Source organism: Odontesthes bonariensis, chromosome 4, assembly GCF_027942865.1.
Source record: "Odontesthes bonariensis isolate fOdoBon6 chromosome 4, fOdoBon6.hap1, whole genome shotgun sequence".
Taxonomy (NCBI): Eukaryota; Metazoa; Chordata; class Actinopteri; order Atheriniformes; family Atherinopsidae; genus Odontesthes; species Odontesthes bonariensis.
In genome coordinates this window covers 27,798,032-27,816,805 of record NC_134509.1, presented here as the reverse complement: position 1 = coordinate 27,816,805, position 18,774 = coordinate 27,798,032, and the positions used below count along the sequence as shown (strand labels likewise).

Below are 18,774 nucleotides of genomic sequence, written 5' to 3'. Positions count from 1 at the left end.
AAGAGAAGATCTAGTCCCACCAGGTCTTAAAATTAGATAAATACAACTTTTAATGAACAACACACAACATATAGTTTCATTGTTCATTTAACAAAAAATAAACCAAAATACAGAATCAGTTTGCTGGCCTGCAGCATTCAGGTGTGTTAACACAATGCCAAGGAGGAAAGACATCAGCAGCGATCTTACAGATCAATTGTTGCCGCCCATCAGTCCGGGATCAATCTGGGTTATGAGACCATTTCCAAACAATTTGTGATCCATCATTCTACAGTGAGTAAGATTATTCAGAAGTGGAAAACATTCAAGGCCTTAGTCAATCTTCCCATAAGTGCATGTCCAAGCAAGTTCACACCAAGGTCACAATGCTCACAATGTTCACAATGCTTAGAAAAACTGCAGGAAACCCAAGAGCTACATCTCAGACTCTACAGGTCTCAGTTAGCATGTTAAACATTAAAGTTCATGACAGTACGATTAGAAAAAGACTGAACAAGTATGGCTTGTTATAAGGTTGCAGTAGAGAGCCTCTTCTCTCTAAAAGAAACATGAAAGCACAGCTTAGGTTTGTAAAGTTAGATCTGAACAAACCACGAGACTTCTGGACAAAGTGGAGATGTTGGTCATAATGGACAGCAGCACGTTTGGAGAAAACCAAACACAGCATATCAGCATACCAACTGTCAAACACGGTGGCGGAGGGCTGATGATTTAGGGTTGTTTTGAAGCCACAGGATGACACCTTGCAGTCACTGAGTTGACATCTCTGTATAGAAAGTATTCTACAGTCTAATATGAGGTCATCTGTCTGAGGGCTAAAGCTTGGCTACAATTTGTCACATCAAATATACCATGAATGTCTCTAGATAGATGACTACATACATATATAGGCCCCACGAGCAATGGAGCAACTGAAGCAACTGCACCCCCATTAGTCAAAGTTGGGGTGTATTTCATAGTATAGATATTTGTTACTACCAAAAACAAACAAACAAAAATCATACACCCCCAAACCTACACCACTTTCTGTTGGTTCAGTCCAACATCCCGCTGGCCACAGGCTGATTTGGCAGTTAGTTTGTCAGACTGTACAGAAGGTGTTGGTAGCTTAACTCTAATAATAACTTAATAATAACTAATAATAGCTTAATATGATATGTAAATTTACATTTTTTATACCAGTTGCAGATGTTATGTTTTTACAGTCACAGTATGATCACAGACTGTCTCCTCGTTATGTTTTATTTGTGCAATTAAAAATAGAGAGTATAAACAAATCACACGCATGTTTTTCTCATGGAATTATTCTTATTATAATCTTCTTAACTTCCATTGAGGTTCCGATAATATCAATTCTTATGATCATGATAACTGCATAATGAAACTTTGATATTGTGACGTCCAACAACTGGCAAATCATGGTTTTTCAGGAACTTTATTGATTTAATGGAATGACAGCCAATGGCTTCCAGAGTGTTTTCAGCTAAATCTTTCTGAATTTTAGCCGTTTCACACTTTGAACTGCCTCTTTACTCATCCCTCATGTGTATACTAGATGTATGTCATGTACAGCACAAAACAAATGCATAGTGTAGTTTCAGATGACTACAGACATTTTTAGTTTCAGTACTTTGGGTAAAGTAAAAAAACTGAACTCATTCAATATTGAAATACAGTCTCCTACTTGTTATTGAATTGTTATCCCTGTGTTGGCTCTGTTGCATCTCATGGTTTCTCATTTCTGGGATCAGTCTAAAGAATGTTTTGGTGAATAATAGTAAATTTTAGGCCGATATACACTCATACATTCATATCATTTAAGGCAAATAGAATCCACCCGTTTGATGAAATGATACAGGGATTATAACAAGCACATCACAAACTACTGTATTGACTAACACATGTTTTAAAGAGTGTGTATCCCAAGTAAAAGGACTTTATAAAATAACAGACAGAGGTGAATTCCCCCCAGTAGTTGACTTCTTCTCTGATTTGGGATTTTACCTGGACTAAAAGCTTAGTTCGCTTTAAAAAGGAAATCAAACTTCTTTCTTTTGATATGTTGAGTCAACACATTGAAGGGAAGCGCCATCTGCTGCCTGTTTAAAGTCATTGCAGAAGAAAATTAACCAGCCGCTTTGAAGAAACGGCCTTTTTCTTTTACGTTACTCAGTCGGATGTGTGTTCACCCAGCTGTTACACACGTTTAAGATCCACACAATGCTGTAATACTGTTTATGGTCAAATTGGTGTACAATATTTCACTGTGACATTGTAGCAGTCTGCAATCCTAACCTGTGTATTGTAAGAATTGCTGCCTCTTTGCTCGTGTAGTCTCACATTTCCCAAACACCATTTCACCTTTTATTGTGCAGCTAAACAACCACAGAGTGGAATAATGAGTTGCAATTATTTCATTACAAGAGATTTTAACTGGATGTCTTCAAGGCCTCACAAAAGAAACAAGCTTGCTGATTTGTTTTTGTGGTTTACTCAAAAGAAATCACACGAAACAACGACAAATATAAACAGACTAAAGAAAAGATTGTTTTTTTTAAGGAAATGCCCATGTGGTATGCAGCACTGCTGAGGTAAAACTAACAGTTCAAAGGGCTGAAATGCATCACTTACACTGTATACACGCTTACTTACGTTGGAAACTACAAGTTAGATTTAAAAATTCTTGTTACACTTTTAAAATGCAGAAAAATATTCAAATAAAAACAAACAGTTTACATGACAAATACAGAACACCGTAATGCAGAGAAAAATGACTCCAGAAACAGTGAAAAGCAGCAACTGAACACAAAGTGAGCACCCTTATTTCTATATGAATGCACCAATATCAGCCTATCCTGATTTTAGCACATTATGAGGTGGCTAGGTGAGTCACAGCACAGCAGATTAGACTGAATCTTCAGACTTGACACACAAAAAAACATAAGAGTGGCAGAATTTATCTTCCCAGTAGTGAGGAAGTCACTGCCAGCATCTCTCTTTGATGAAAAAGGGAATAAATAATGAAAAGGAAAAACAGAAAAACAATTGCTGTTATTTCATTTACATATCATGAGAGGTTAAAGAGACGCTACCTCTTAAGTATTTTCTGCTGCAGACATTTAGCACAGCTTGCACAAAACCCCATTTTTATCTACACTATACATGAAATTGTGATCAAATTGTATGTGCGAAAGCTTATTTTCTTTTTTTTAACAGTTGCCCAATACAATTCAGTGTGCACTAGATAATTATTGTCGGGCAGTCACATGTCAGTTTGGTACATTCAGCAGATTTAAACAAACATTAAGAAATATTCTTAAGTCCTCTCTGACTCAGGTTTGTCTCCAACTCTAGATGTTTTCACATTTTCCATTCTTTGTTTCTCATTAGATCTGTTCTTCCACCCACAGCCAGGCCTCAAGTCCACACAAGTGGTGATTATTTCAGGAAACCCTCTGGCTGCCGCTGCCATCTTCCACCTGTTTTCCTCCTCCTGCACCCTTCTCATCCGTCTCATTGCCTCCTCCAGCGGTTCTTGGGTTTCTCTTCACAGTTGGGACCCTCGCAGGTACCAGGGAGAGGAGGTGGGGGTGCTGGTGCTGCCTTTGCGGGAGCTGGTGTGTCTGGGCTCTTGCCGACGCTGATGAGTAGACTCGGTAGCTCGTGTGAGATCGCTTTCTCTATCTTCTCCAGCAGGCAGCCGGCAGTCCAGCTGCAGTGGTAGGAGAGCTGCTTAAAGTTGGAGATCGGGTTAACTCCAAAGAAGTCCTGATAGGCCTCCTTGTCAGGCAGGTCGAACTTGCTGACATTGGTCTTGGCCAGAATGGACTTGAAGATGTAATACTTGTCAGGGTCATTGACAATGTCTTGTAAAACCTCATAGGGGTCACCAAACCAGCCCAGCTTGTCATAGTAGGTCTGGAGATAGCGGTCCACCAGCAGGGCATGGATGCGCACACGGATGGCATGCTGGCGGATGAAGGCGATTTTGTTCTCTATCTGATTCTCAATGACCTGCAAGGAAAGAGGCGAGAAAAACTTGTTGGCAACAGTCTGGTCCCTGCTGACTTGATAGTTAAGGGAAAATTATAAGCTGTGTCATCTTATTTGTATTTCCAATGAGATAAAAAGACATTAAATCCAAATGGATGATGGTGCACTTCTTTTTAATTATTTTTTTTTTCAAAGTACACAAAGTACTTGAACAAAGAACAATTTACACATCACTGAAAAAGGTATTGTGTATTGTGTCCTGACATTGGATATATACTTGACCCCTCTTTTTTAAAATGTGGCCCCTGAATCGGACAAATCCTATTTCTGCCTTTGCTTCAGAGCGACATCTGGTACTCGCACAAAGACCAAACAGATTATTAGTCACTCATTAAGCATCCCAACTAGCACACAAATCTCAAATCAACTACACTCAAATGTTCTCAAAACAACATCAAGCAGCTGTTTGCAATGCCTTCCTTTCTCATGCCCGCCCCCTCCGCTCACCTGAGGGCTGAGCCTAGTTTTGTTCTACTTTATCTTGTGTGGAACAATGAGGTCAGAGCCTAACATGATCTTTTCCAAATAATGTAAGTGACTGAATATATTTCTTGTTTTAAATCTGAGACCACACATTATTGATCAAAACAAGAAATAGATTTACCTGGTTGAGGTCCTCCAGCAGGGATGTTTCCTCCCTCATGAAGAGTTCTCGGCTAGTGTCCGCAGCGTAGTCCTGAGGCCAGAACGAGCTGACGTACACACGAGGGGGCTCAGTGACATTGATCAGCGGTGCCATGCTCCAGAACAGGGCCCCATAGACTCTCATCAGGTTCTGCGTGGAAAGACTGTCGGCCTTATTGAGGATGAGACGAATCTGGGACTCGCGGCCCTTCATCTGCCTGAAGAGCATCTCAAGCTCGCCTCCCACGTCCAGCTTTGTGGGGTCGAACACCAGGAAGATCAGATCTGCTCGATCGATGAACCACTGGCACACCTCGCTGTAAGGGTAACCTAAAGAGGAAGAGGACTGTCTGTGATTAAATACATAAAATATAACAGCCTCTGAAATGCCACAAAGTAGCACAACTGATACAAGACACAACAATACAAATTGAGAAACTTTAAGCTTAAGGTTTAAAATGCATTGTTAGCACAAGGCAGCACAAAGGTATCAAATCTAGCTCTTTCATATTTTGTGTTTTAGTGGAATAGGCTTCAACAAACCTATACTTTCTAGTTCTAAAAAGACATGATTACTAAACTTTTGACTGGTCTGCATCCTTTTTTTTCTGTACAAATCTATCTCAAATTGTCAAACTCACATCACAAATAAAACCTAACGTGTTGTAAAACTTCCAGACTTCCCAGACTTCTAACCTGCCTCCTTGTAGATGCGTGTTGCACTTCACTGCGATGTATTATACTGATTGACTGATTGATCCATATCTACACATCTGCTGCTTTCTGTAAGTAAGCGTCACCTCTTTCCTGCTGTTTGCGGTTTTCAATGATGCCTGGTGTGTCCACAAAGGTGACCCTCTCCAGCAGCTTGTGAGGCATCTCAATGCCGACCAGTCGCTCCAGGAAACCTTGTCCAAACTTCTCCAGGGGAGATAAGGACCGCGAACTGTCTGCTGCCATGACGATGCCCTCAATGCTTCGATATTTCTCACCGTGCATAATGACTGTGTACTCAGATGTGGTGGGTTCAGCACCTGGTGCAGGGATGAAGAAGGGATGATCTCAGAGGATCAGTGACACAGTTTAGTTATGCTGAGATGTTAACAATGTGGTTTTATGGTTGCGGACCTGTGTAGAGTTCCTTGGAGCTGCCGTGGAGACCCAGCAGGTAGTTGATCATGGAGGACTTGCCGACACTCCATGGCCCCAGAAACAAAACCATGGGCTTGGAGGTGATCTCGCCATCTGAGGTTTTGTACGTCCGACATGAAGAAAGGGATTGAGAGAAACGGAACAAACAAATAATCTGCTGTAGACAATTGTGGCCCAACATTAAACTGTTGCATAGGAAGCTATGCACAGATCTTTCTACATTCTTCCTTGTATGGAGATATAATGAAACAGAAAACTACGATTATCTTCCATTAAGGAGGATTATTTTCTTAGCATTTGTCAAGATAGCCAGTATAAGTTGTTCATGTCTCAGTGGCAGATCAACTGATGACGGCTGTCAAACACTTTCAGGAATGCGGACATTTTTGAGGATGATCACGAACGCAAGTTATTTTCTTATGTGCAATTTTTGGCTTTAGGTGAAAGCTTTCACTTATGGGGAGACATTACAAAGTGGGGTACAAAAAAATCCCAGTTTATTCGTTACTTTAATACAGTATATTTTTGTAATATTGTTATTCTCCACTATGCAAATAGGTGTAGTACTTGAAAACAGGCTTTAATTTGCATAAATTTCCAGAAATGTGAACATTATATTGAGACTTGTTATATTAGACTTGATATATTTGACTCCATGTGATAATCCCTCCATGAATCTGAAAATACGCAGTCAGAGACAATGAATTTGTCACGGTTTTACAATAAAATATTTTTTACAACACAGGCTGGAAAATCTTTTTTCCTTTTGTTTGGTTGTTGATGTGAACACCATCAGAAACTGTTATTTGCAGATAAAAATACAAGCAACAGTTGTAGAGGTTAACCTTTGAAAAGTTCTTTCTAAATTCAATGGTAATGAAGTATTATGTAAAAAGATTATATAAAGGTTAAAAGTAGATTACGAGTTACAAAATGTCTTCAATCAACCGTAAATCAAAGTATAATCTGACAGGCCATTACTGAAAGGTTTCATGTTATGGAAGCAACAGGGATTCAGTTTTTAGTGCCACTGAGCATCATTATGCTCTCCATGAGCACCCTTCCAGTTTCACCCTCAAGGCAAACCACCAAATTAGCACACATAAACAGAATCTACAAAATGATGACGATGTCGACAAAAATATTAACTTTGAATATTTTGATTGTAATCATGTACTTTCATTCTGCACCACATGGTGTCTCAGAGTGGCATGGCACAGTGCGAAGCCCCCCCCACCCCTTCCATCGAAGCTCAAGAGTTATGGAACAAAGTTGTGGGACGCCTGGCCCTCATATGCTCTCTTTAAATTTCAGCAGACAGAGTCCTTATTGTGCTTCTCTCATTGCCTGGTTTGAAAAATGACCAGTTCTGGCTCTGTGGATGTTCCTAATTATGACTTTATGTGGACTTCATGGTTTCTTCACCGTTTCCGTTCATTAATATTTGCACTGTATGCACATTACACGATGTGATTGAAAAAGTTGCAAAGTTTTGTTTATACATTACAGCTACCTGTTGTAAAAGGAATCTGCATAAACTAAGTCGCTAAGGCATTGTTGTCCATGCTGCTTTAGAAAGCTGACTTACCTGTGACTTCATGCTGTCTGAGCTCATTGTACTTGAAGATTTCTTCCATTGGCTTGATGGCCTTGTGGTAGATGTCCAGCAGTGTCTTTATGGCGCCTACACAGAGAAAAGCGAAGAAAGGTTAAAGTTATATGCTATTGCTATCATAACTGTTGAACCAAACATGAAGTTTACTGAATGGAGGCGAGGTGATTAAGACTGGCTTTGCTGCAACTCACGAGCTTCTCTGACATGGACCAACAGAATAGAGAGGTTTTCATACTGAGGACAAAGTTACACATCTGCACGGATTAATTACCTGCCTTCACATTGAATGCATGCATTCATACAGTTTCATCAGTCCCATAGAGAGGCCAGGAACGTAGACATCATGAAACAATTTCAGAATAGTTTCAGCAGAAAACCCCAAATTGTTTCAGACTTCCTTTCATTTGCATGCAAATGTATCCGGTTTTCTTTTTCACTCACAAAGTAGCTTATAAATTCTGAAGCATTTTTATTTCCGTACTTCAGGCATTTCCCAACAAAGGTCTGAGATCCAAATTTTGATCAGGGGACTGTTTTTTTTTCCTTTTTACTGTTTGATATGTGCATATGTTGTTAAGCTTGGGGTGTGAGTGCCTGTACAGTCAGTGAATATGCACTATGCCTATTGTGTCTTATCAGTAATTTTGGGTTGGTTGTTTCTTACCAGAGAACTCTACTGAGGGCTCAGCAGTTGCCAGTCGCAGCATGTCCTCAATGTGGGAGCGGTCCCTCAGAGTTGAGCCCAAAGCCTCACCTTCTTTGTGCTCTAATTGGAAAAACAAACAGTCAGTCAACTGTTAAAGTCTGTTATATTTACCTGTAAGTGCAGGTAATCAGTTATGCCTAACTGAGAGACAGTGATTATGTTACATCAGTGAACCATGATAGAGCTGTGAAGCGTAATAACCTTTGCAGAAATGTTAAATGGTTTCCTGAGCTGTGAGTGACCAGGCCATGTGGGCTGAGTACTGGTCCAACTGTTGTACCATGCTGTTGTCCATCTATCTTTCTGTGTATTCCTTTCCACGGCTATTTCTGTCTGTTTATTTCTGTACAGGAGGTTGTTGCTAATTCTCATTTAGCTACACACAGTGTCAAAGTATGGGGGTTTGGCATGGTCAAGTGAGAAAGAAAAGAGGAGAAGAAGGTTGAAGTTTGCTGTCATGTCATGACCTATCTCACTTAAATTACACCAAAGTCACTATCCAAAATGAATACAGTTTCTCTGACGATCATCTGTGCCAATTTTGGTGAGGCTTTGTAAGAGTGTGGTCTGTAACACAACCAGTTAGATATGGGGACCTTGGGGCCTTGCAACATTATCACCAACATAATGAATTCAAAGCAAATACATCAGCAGTTACAATGCAAAACAGATTTTACATCATTATAGGGCCCTATTGGTCTTGAGTTGTTTTGTTATCTAAGCAAAGCATTCTGAGATATGATCGCACTTCGACTGGCTGATGTAAAACAGCTTGAAAATGTAACTGTTGTGAATCCTGGTCAAAAAACCACCGTTGCAGATTTAGTTGAAGATATACAATAAAATCTTATAAATGAAAAATGTTTAAACTTGAATGAATGTTCCAAAGTAAAAGCACAATTTCAGTCTCACTACTTGACCCCCCAACACACAAAAGTTGTGTTTTTTTAGTGAGGTACTTTTTCCAAACCAGGTATGGCTTATTTTGGTGTTTTTGTGTCCACTCCCATTTATAAATGATTTTGCTGAGTTATCCGTCTCATATTTAGACATTTAGTGTACTGGCTTATTTTGTCAATGAAAGGTTTTAACTACCTTTTCTACTTCCTCTTCACCCTTACATGAAAACTCTCTAGAATGATGTCACCTCTGAAATTTAGACAGTTTTTGTACCTATGGCTTGAGGCTGTGCAGGCACCTCCTCAGCAGGAGCCTCTGCAGCCACTGGGGTCTCCACTGGGGTTTCCACCACTACATCATCCACAGCTACTTCCTCAACAGAGTCTGGTGTGACCTCCTCCACAGCGGGTTCAGGCTCCTGAGGAATGGCCTCTGGTTCTGGTTCAGGCTCTGTCACTTCTGGTTCTGATATTACTTCAGGTTCAGGTTCCATGATTACTTCTGGTTCTGAAATTGGTTCCGGTTCAGGTTCTGCTGTTACTTCTGGTTCTGAAATTGGTTCCGGTTCAGGTTCTGCTGTTACTTCTGGTTCTGAAATTGGTTCAGGTTCAGGTTCAGGTTCTGCTGTTACTTCTGGTTCTGAAATTGGTTCCGGTTCAGGTTCTGCTGTTACTTCTGGTTCTGAAATTGGTTCAGGTTCAGGTTCAGGTTCTGCTGTTACTTCTGGTTCTGAAATTGTTTCAGGTTCAGGTTCAGGTTCTGCTGTTACTTCTGGTTCTAGCTCTGGATCTAAAATATCCTCTAAAACAGCATCTGACTCTGGTTTTGGCTCCTCTGTCTGTTCTGGCTGCGTTTCCTCGGGTTCAGGCTCTGTTTCAGGTGCTGAATCGGACTCAGTTCCTTCAACCTCCTCCTCGGCGACTACGGCTTCCTGGGGAACAGCTTCCACAGTTATCTGCTCCTCTGCCGCCTCTGTGTCCTCTTGTGTGTCTGCGTCTTCTAACTCCTCAACAGCTTCTTCTTCAGCAGCTTGCTCCTGCTCTGCATCAGCCTCCTGACTTAAAAGCACCTCCTCTGCCTGGGCTAATTCCTCCACTTCTTCTCCTTCGCTTTCCACGACTTCCTCTTCTTCTTCCTCAGTCTCAGCAAAAGAATCCTCCTCCTCGGGTAATGCCTCCTCCTCAAATACTTCCCCCTCCCTACTTTGATCTTCCAGTGAGTCCTCTTCAGGCTCTGCTTCAGCCTTTTCCTCAGATGTCACCTCTTCATCCTCCTCTACCACCTCCTCCTGGTCTTCTTCAGCTGCAACCACCGCAGCAGAAGCGTCGTCTTCAGATGGAGCTGCTTCCTCCTCCTCATGCTCTGACAGTGTGGCTGGCTCTTCTTCAGCAGCTGACAATGGTTTGCAGGGCTGACACACAGCCCTCTCTGGGGCCGGGGTGTCGTTGGAGGAGCTCTGGCTGGCGTGCTCCTCTGTTGTGTCACAGCTGCAGGAGAAGAGGTCTCCCTCCGACTGCTGGAGCTGCAGATGCATCAGAGGCTCCTCATCGTGGACAGAGGGCTCTGCCAGGAGATCTAAGGAGATAGGAAGAAAAGGAATGACTGTACAAGCTTCCCCTGAGGGATTTTAACACAAAACCTTTCAACTTAAAGCCTCCGAGAACATTTTATATCAAAGTCTTACATTTAAGACCTTGATATAGACCCTTAACATTCATCCTGGATACTACAGCCGCCCTGAGGAGTAAAACACATCAAGTCTGCAACATATAACAAAACTAAAAACATACACGATAGCATTTCAGATTACACAACAGTTATAGTCTTTGACCATTTTTTTTGTTGGCCATCTGTGAAACACTGTCACTTTTATTGCCACGAACATTTAAAAGAAAAACATTAACACAGAGGCAATGTTTTGATGTACATGATTATTTGTAACAACACGATCCACCGTAATGAGCTGTCATTTCTAATGACATCCGATAGTCTCACACTGCATGATAATGCCCATTCTTTACTCCTCTGACGGCCATGATGATTATCTGGCTACCTAGCAGTCCTATTACATTTAAAAGTGTCCAAAACTTGAAACGAGTGCAATGAAATGAGTCAGATTCTACAAAGTAAAGGAGTTAGAGTTTCATTTAACTCAGACCAGTCATCATTGTGCGCTACATCAGCACTTGACATGGACTCAGTAGATCACATGTTCAGCACCTCCCATATTTCAGACTCAGATGTCAACTCCTTGAATGGTTGTATAAGGAATGTACTATTTAAGGCTGACAAACATTGGACAGTTGTTTAGAGAATTCAAAAGAGGATAACTCAGTGGACAATTTGGGCTAGAATTGAGCTTTTAGACCAAAAAGCTCAAAGTGAATTCATGAGCATTCTGGGGCTTATTCACTCAGTTCTCCATTTCAAACTATGATCATGTCTTTGAAATAGGGGAAGACACTTACTGTAAGTCTGAATGTTCACTTTTAGATGCCATACCAACATGACTTTATTGATGCTTAATGTAAATCAGCAAATGCAAGAAATAAGCTTGTATGAAGACAGATGCAAGATCGTTTTAGAATCAGTCTTTGTGTTTTATGGTCAACATCCTTAAGATTAGATTATTGTACCAGAGACACAAGTGGCTTCCCTTCAAATAAATGTATGAAGGTGTAAACAAAAACACAGGTACAAATTACTTGTGCAATGTCTGTGACTAGTGGCTTTAACTTTTTTTCTGTTTCACACATTTCTCCAACTCAAGGCCTCAACATTTATTTTTGCTAAGAAACTAAAGACAGTTGTTCTTCTGATTTCACTAATGCTGTTTTCAGAGTTCTGCAGTGCTCAGCCTCAAACAGTAGCTACATTGCCCTGTGTTTTGACATTTAAACAATTGTATCAACATATACAGGGGACTCCCTCTGCGTTACTCCACATGCGTGTGAAATGGATATCCTTCACAACTGCAGTTTACAAAGAGCACAAGGTTGCGACCTGTATTTAATTTTAACTGCCACCAGCGAGGAGGAACACACAGTACAGTTGTGCACAGTACTAAATGTATGTCTTCATTTCACATTACAAGATGGATTCAGGGCAATGGATGAAGGCCAAAAGCCTCTGACAGCTGTCGTGGTCTTTAGATGAGCTGTTTAGTGTTTTGTCGTGTTTATTCATGTAACGTTTCTATTGCTTGCACCTAAATCTGATAGATTATTAGTTTCTTCTTTCCGAGTAATAATAATGGTGAAAATTAGACACCACTCAGTTCCATGGCTTGCTGGAGCATTTGATGGAGTCATCAGAGTCATCATTGCTAACCTTTGGGTTGACATTCACATCCTCGCTTACATCAGTAAAGTGAACCAAGATGGTATTTCAGGAAAGTATCAGGCCAGTATCACCACAGATGCTATGACAAGGTGACAGGGTTTTTTTTTCCTTTAGTGTCGAGAACAGTCTAAATTGTTTAGCCTGAGTCTGCCAAACCAAGTTCAGCTGCTTTGGAGTCAAGACACATTTGTATTTTGAGCTGGGATGAAAGACTTAACACTCACCCAGCTGCCTTAAATGATGCAAGCAGGACTCCATGTACTCTCCTGTCATCTGCACAGCTATCCATGATGCTTTTTCCCGCTATTTTAAGCCAGTGTATCTTACATGAAACAATTTTACTCTCATGACGTAATTAGTCACCTCTTGTATTAGCTTTTGTGTTTAGCTTATCGCCTCCTGAAGGGTCTGCCAGTGTTGGAGACTACAGAACACTGTGTGCAAACTGACTGAGTTTGGGACAGTTTTTTGTTTCTCTTTTTTTTACGAGATTACCTTTTCATGAGTTCAAGGAAAGTCCAAAGTTTGAATGTGGACACGGCATTGCAGATTTTTTTTTTATCTCAGTCGATCCATAAAGGCGAACCATTACATTTTCAGGGCCATGACCTGGCCAGATAAAAATCCAGCACATGAATCAGCTCCGCACAAAGTTGTAGCCCTGATGTTTAGTGTCTAGGTCTAGCTAGCCCGAGTATTTTGAGGGTTTGTTCACATCTTCAGAAAGATAGCAAGTGTCACTGCAGACAATGCCTGTCCAGCCAGTGGCATTTGCTGCAGAACCCCGTCTCATATAAACTGTCATGGCCAGTCTTAAGTGTATCATAGGTGTCAGTAATTGAATGAATCAAGGAAAGGAAGGGGATTCATGAGGGGTAACCTGACCAGTGTCTAAAGGTGTTCAGATACTGGTCTGATCAAACCATGTAAGATTTGTTGGGGTGGGTCTGAATGGAGTCCAAAGACATAGTGCTACAGCGTTGCCTGCATTGCAACATGAACAGCAGCGGAGCAGCCAGGATCCTGTAATGAGTCATGAACCAAAAGTTAAGAGGTGTTACATACCCAAAGTTGTTACACAGAGTTTGTTAAATGTTCTCTGTGATTCCGTTCTCTAGTTCATCATCAAAGCCTACATGGTAAGCTGGTGTTTCTAAAGTTTTACATCATAATTTCAAGGTAATCCCTCTATACAAACTGTACAATGAGCACAGAACTCTAAGTTAAAACTGCAATCGTGCATCAGGCTGTTCTCCACATGGAACGTCTTGAGATAGCTATGCAGATAAAACAGGGAGATAATTTTCTGCTGTGGTAGCTGCCAGTAGTGGCAAAATTTAATTAAAGAGTTATAATCATATAATCATAATAAACGGTTTTAATCATAGAAGCTAAAAACTCTGTGCTGGTGGGAGAAGAAAAATATGAGAGATAAAGTGCACGCGAGAATAATACAACTGCGTTACTGAGTTTGATTTTGCAAAGACTGAATTAATAAAGAGGGAAAATTATCTCCAAGATGTTTTTCTGTCTCAGTAGCGACATGGCTCCAGGCGTGTTATGTGGTTCTGGTGGTTGGTCGGGCTCAAATATTATAACAAATACTGGATGGATTGCCGGGAAATTTAGTTGTTTGTTATGTCTTCCCTCAGGATGAATTCAAATAACTGTGATTATCCCTCAGTGTTTTGTTTTGCCACATCATCGGTTCAAATATTAGATTTGTCTAATATTTGCAAAGCAACACTCCTCTCTTTCAGTAAAGAGAGTCACGTGGAAAGGAAAATTCACCCATTACCAGTTCTAAAGTTTTACTTTACAGGAACTAATAAGAAAAGCAGGTAAATACAGCCTAGAACAACACATGAGGTTTTGCACTGTACGGTCAATTATGTAACAAAAGCTAAGTCATGCTGCAGAAGCAGCATGCTGAAACACGAACACCCCATGGTTTGATACCTTGTAGAACTTGTCTCTTGTTTCATGACCAAATTTCATATAAGTTACAGCAGTCAGACAGACACCCTCACAAGGGACTCTAGAATATTTTGGAATACAGAAGAGTTCTTGTTCAAGCCAATGACTGCAAGGTGTCCAAGTCCTGTGGCAGCGAAACAAGCCCAAATGATCAGCCCTTCATCACATGTTTGACAGTTGGTATGAAGTGCTTGTGCTGATGTGCTATGCTAGGTTTTGCTTCCATTTTCTTTTTAGATAGAAGAGGCTTTCTCCTGCAACCTTTCCGAACAAGCCATACTTGTTCAGTCTTTTTCTGATTGTGCTGTCATGAAACAGGTGAACTGGGGCCTGCAGAATGTGAGGTGTTGCTCTTGGGTTTTTTGCAGTTTCTCTGAGTATCTGAGCTCCAGACCAGCAAACTGATAAAACTTTCTGCTTGATCAGAGGATCAAGAGCATTTTATTGCTACTTACCCTCTAAATTTGCTCAAATACTGCACAAGAATACAATTCTGTTTGTAATATCTTGAGTCCTTTCCTCTTATATCACGTTTAACTTTGTACATGCATTTCAGAGTAAACTACATTTAACTTCACTACATTTATCTGCCTGCTGTAGTTACCAGTTACTTTATATGCCAAAGTCTTTGCACAGATAATCTACAGAAAACGTACAAAAATGTGATAGTTTGGGCTGAATTAAACTATAGAGCTGTAAAGTACAGCTGCGATTCTTCGTTGTTAGACCAACTGACAAAAAAAATCTGGAAGAAAGAGCTTACTGAGCAACTGGATTCATCCAGTCTGAAAATAACTATCAGTTACAACTGGACACAAAATAGTTCAAAATGAACTTCATCATAACCAAATATTTTGTCTAATATAATGCTTAACCTTTGCATGGATAATATTTATCATGGGACAGGAATTGTTTTTTTGTGAATACTTTAGATACTGTAAGTTTATACATGGAATAATTCTTAAACATTGTTATTTATAGTAAGTACGGTCTCACAGAGCTTCACTGTGTACAAAATAAGAGCTCATGAGATGGTCACCACTCTGGATTCATATTAATGGGAGCCTCAGGTAACTGAGAGCAACTGAACGAGGCAGATCAGGACAAACAGAGAGTTTGCCTAAATATCTCAGTGTTTACTCATATCCATTCATGCCCAATAAAATCCCAGTTTCCAGGAAAGATTGAGTAAAAGCCTCCCTACTGATCCTATGTTGGGCAAACATACATACTTGAAGAAACACGAAGCAACCACAAACCATGACGATACAATATTTTGTTGCCTTTCTATCAGTGTATCTATGCCGTTCATCATTATGCGTTTCCTTATGGTGATTTTGTTACTTTTTTGCAAGTTTAGTTTTGTTAATTGTGTGTCTCTTTGTTTCCATTCTGCATCTTTTTTGTCCCAATTAGTTTATTTTGGATTACACTTCAGCTCTTTTTTGCGAGACTATTTTTCTTTTTTATCATGCTACATCTTTTAATGTTATATTTCTACATCAAAGCCTATATCTTTGCATCTAATCTTGTGTATTTCTTTCAGGATAAATCCAGAAGACCCCTGACTCCCTGGATGCCAGTGCTTCCGTCTAGTAGGCTCATTCAGTAATTTATCAATGCAACTGGCAACAAATCCAGCAGACACCAAGTATTAACATCCATTAATAGGTGAAAAAAAAAATGTTGATCAAATATAAGTCTTTGCTTTTAATGCAGCTCTAGTTTAGTCTTCACCAGCTCCTTAACTGAGGGAACTTATAGGGAAAATGTACAATTTATCTAATCCTGAGCTATAGATTTATAAAATCAAAGCGCTAATGTTTGGTGATGATTATGTAGGTCTGTTATAGTCCCTTTCAGACAACATAAAGTAATTTATTCTTTTTTTTTTTTAATTGATCAAGTCAATGGATAATCTTTTGTTGTACATTCTTACAATAATTCAGTATGGTGTAAATAAAACACAAAAAGGAGGATTATCAGCAGACGATTATGCTGCTCATTGGTAACATTTTTGCTAGAATAAAAAATGATAACATTCACATAAATTATATATATATTTTTTAAAATATTTTTATGAAGTTATGATGCAGTGTGCCTATCTTTTTCCTGCTTCCAACACTATCGCACCTCCCTGGTGCTTCCTCAGTCCCAGCACCCTACACAGTGAAGCCTGGGCTGAACGCAGGGTTTTGGGGATAGAGTGGGACAGGTGCCTGGGTGCTGGATAAACAGAAATAGCCACACAATGAGTCAGAGGGTGAAAAGAAGGAAGGATAACTCCACTTCTATTTTCAGGACGTGTGACGCTCTTCACCTCCCTGTGATTGTCATGAAGCTGGGCTGCAACACTGCTAAACCTAACCCTGCTACAGCGTGCGACTATTCATCAACATCAACACCAGGAATTATGACACGCTCAACGCATTCTGTGCCACTTTAGCTTAGTAGTCACGGAAAAATAGTGTTACATATTATTGTATGCAAAGCATTTCTTAACAGCATAACAGAAAAGTGCTCAGGAACACAACCAAGCTTCTATCTGCATCTGTTCTCATTAATCACAGCTCTCTTTCGCCTTCAAGCTGCTTCAGTTCAACTTGACTTTTAAAAGCTTATGATCGTGTAAATATGTAACTTTATAGTGTCCAACTGTTGAACTACTGTGCTCTGGTCCTACACGCCCACTGCTGATCTCTCTCGTGCCTGTTTTAGATGGGACACCCCCCCCCCATATCATCTCTGCTGACTGGAATGACAGATTAGCAGCTCGGCAGACAGAGCAGGGAAAGCTTTACTGAGATGGCGTTCACAGCAGCTGGAGACACAGAGTTTGTACTTGGGACTTTATGATCATGTTGTTTTCAAGGAGCTGCAACAGAATTAAGTATTTGCATCTGAGTACGTGATATTCCTCCATTCCTAAACGCTTCAAAGAGATGTGTATCAGTCCATGCTGTTGGTGACAACAGTATCTGATGACGACTTTGTCTGACAGACTCCTGACACCTGACTACAACAGCTTGTGGGGGTCAAACTGAACCGGTGCAAGGACAGACAAGGGTGTTCACTGCTTTAACTGTAATGTAGAAGTAAAAAGGAGGAACACACTTGTTGTAGACACCTTCAATGTGAGATATTTCCACCAAGGATTAGTTTTTGGACTTTCGGGCAAGTTTGTGAATTATCAAATGGCTACAAAAAGCTGCAACCCATACTTAGACACGGTCTTCTTCTGCAACTAGTCTGTCAAGCTGTAAAAGAACCAGTAGGACAAACGAATCATTTCAGCCAGGTTTTGTTTTGGATGAAGTGCCACTTGAGTCTAGTCACTCTGTCAGTTCTGTTGCAGTGTTTTTCCCTTCAGGCCAGAGAGAATAACAGGCAGGCAGGACAGTTTCCATCAGCTGGAGTCCCACCTCAGCCACAACATTTCCTCTTATACAAACACAAATGCTACTCTTCACCACAAAAACATGCAATACTTTCAAAATTTAGCTGCAAATGTTGTCATTTGATCAACTATCTCAAAATAAACACATCCAACTTTAACCTTTCTTTAATACATTACTTAACAGAGCTGCTAGCAAGACTGGCAAAGCTGTCACAGACACAGGCCAAACACACATGCAACCATTTCAGCTGTTGTGGATCAAGATTTCCATTTCACGCGCCACACCTGCTAGGAAAAATTCCTCAATGCACCTAACACATTTCACTGCAATTGTTGAATTTTTCACCCAAACCCCATCTCAACGCTCCTCCGTACCTGCAGCTGACAGTACCAAGAGAGACAGCAAGCAGCACGCAGACACCAGAGACTTCATTTTGGCTGCCAGGGGCCTTCTGATCATCTCTCCCAGCTATATATAATGCTGCTGCTGCTGAAGGTCAGAGGGCACACCAAAGGAGGTGGGGCGCAGCAGCTCCAACCATATCTGCCATTGTGTGTCGGAACAGCTGCCCGCCCCGTCAGGAACGTTGAGAGAAGAGTGAAACAGGAAGACTTGCTGACCACGTTGTGATCTCGTAGTTTGGAGATTATTACGGCCCTTGTTTAAGAGGGAACAGAAACTTTGGATTAATTTATTGTGATCTATTTGTGAACTTCAGATGAGGAAGTTTTTTTTTCCACTATTCATTAGACTGGCACGCAATTTTGCAGATACTGATTGTCTCTTGACAATGAATCATGACATTTTGTGTCTGATGCACACATTATGTGTGGGGTTTTTGAATTTCTATCAATAAAACCGGGTCAACAATGCACCCACATACTCATGGTGGATGCTGGCTTCAAATTGTGGATTGATAAGTTTCCTCTTCAGCCTGGAGCATGAAGAATTTTTCATTAGTCACGCCACAGCACAGTTTTCCATTTCATGTCTGTCCGTCTTTAACG

General features: G+C 40.6%; 1 protein-coding gene across 1 annotated transcript; it reads right to left on the bottom strand.

The window, feature by feature from the left end:
* Positions 1-1,419: 1,419 nt before the first annotated feature.
* On the bottom strand, positions 1,420-18,249 carry LOC142378865 (uncharacterized). The gene is made up of 8 exons (XM_075463808.1): positions 18,142-18,249; positions 9,324-10,625; positions 8,109-8,210; positions 7,418-7,513; positions 5,806-5,922; positions 5,478-5,711; positions 4,658-5,007; positions 1,420-4,014 (listed from the first exon to the last, which is right to left on the bottom strand). Exons 1-8 carry the CDS (start codon positions 18,224-18,226, stop codon positions 3,514-3,516), a joined length of 2,787 nt encoding a protein of 928 aa, XP_075319923.1. The 5' UTR covers positions 18,227-18,249; the 3' UTR covers positions 1,420-3,513.
* Positions 18,250-18,774: the final 525 nt, after the last annotated feature.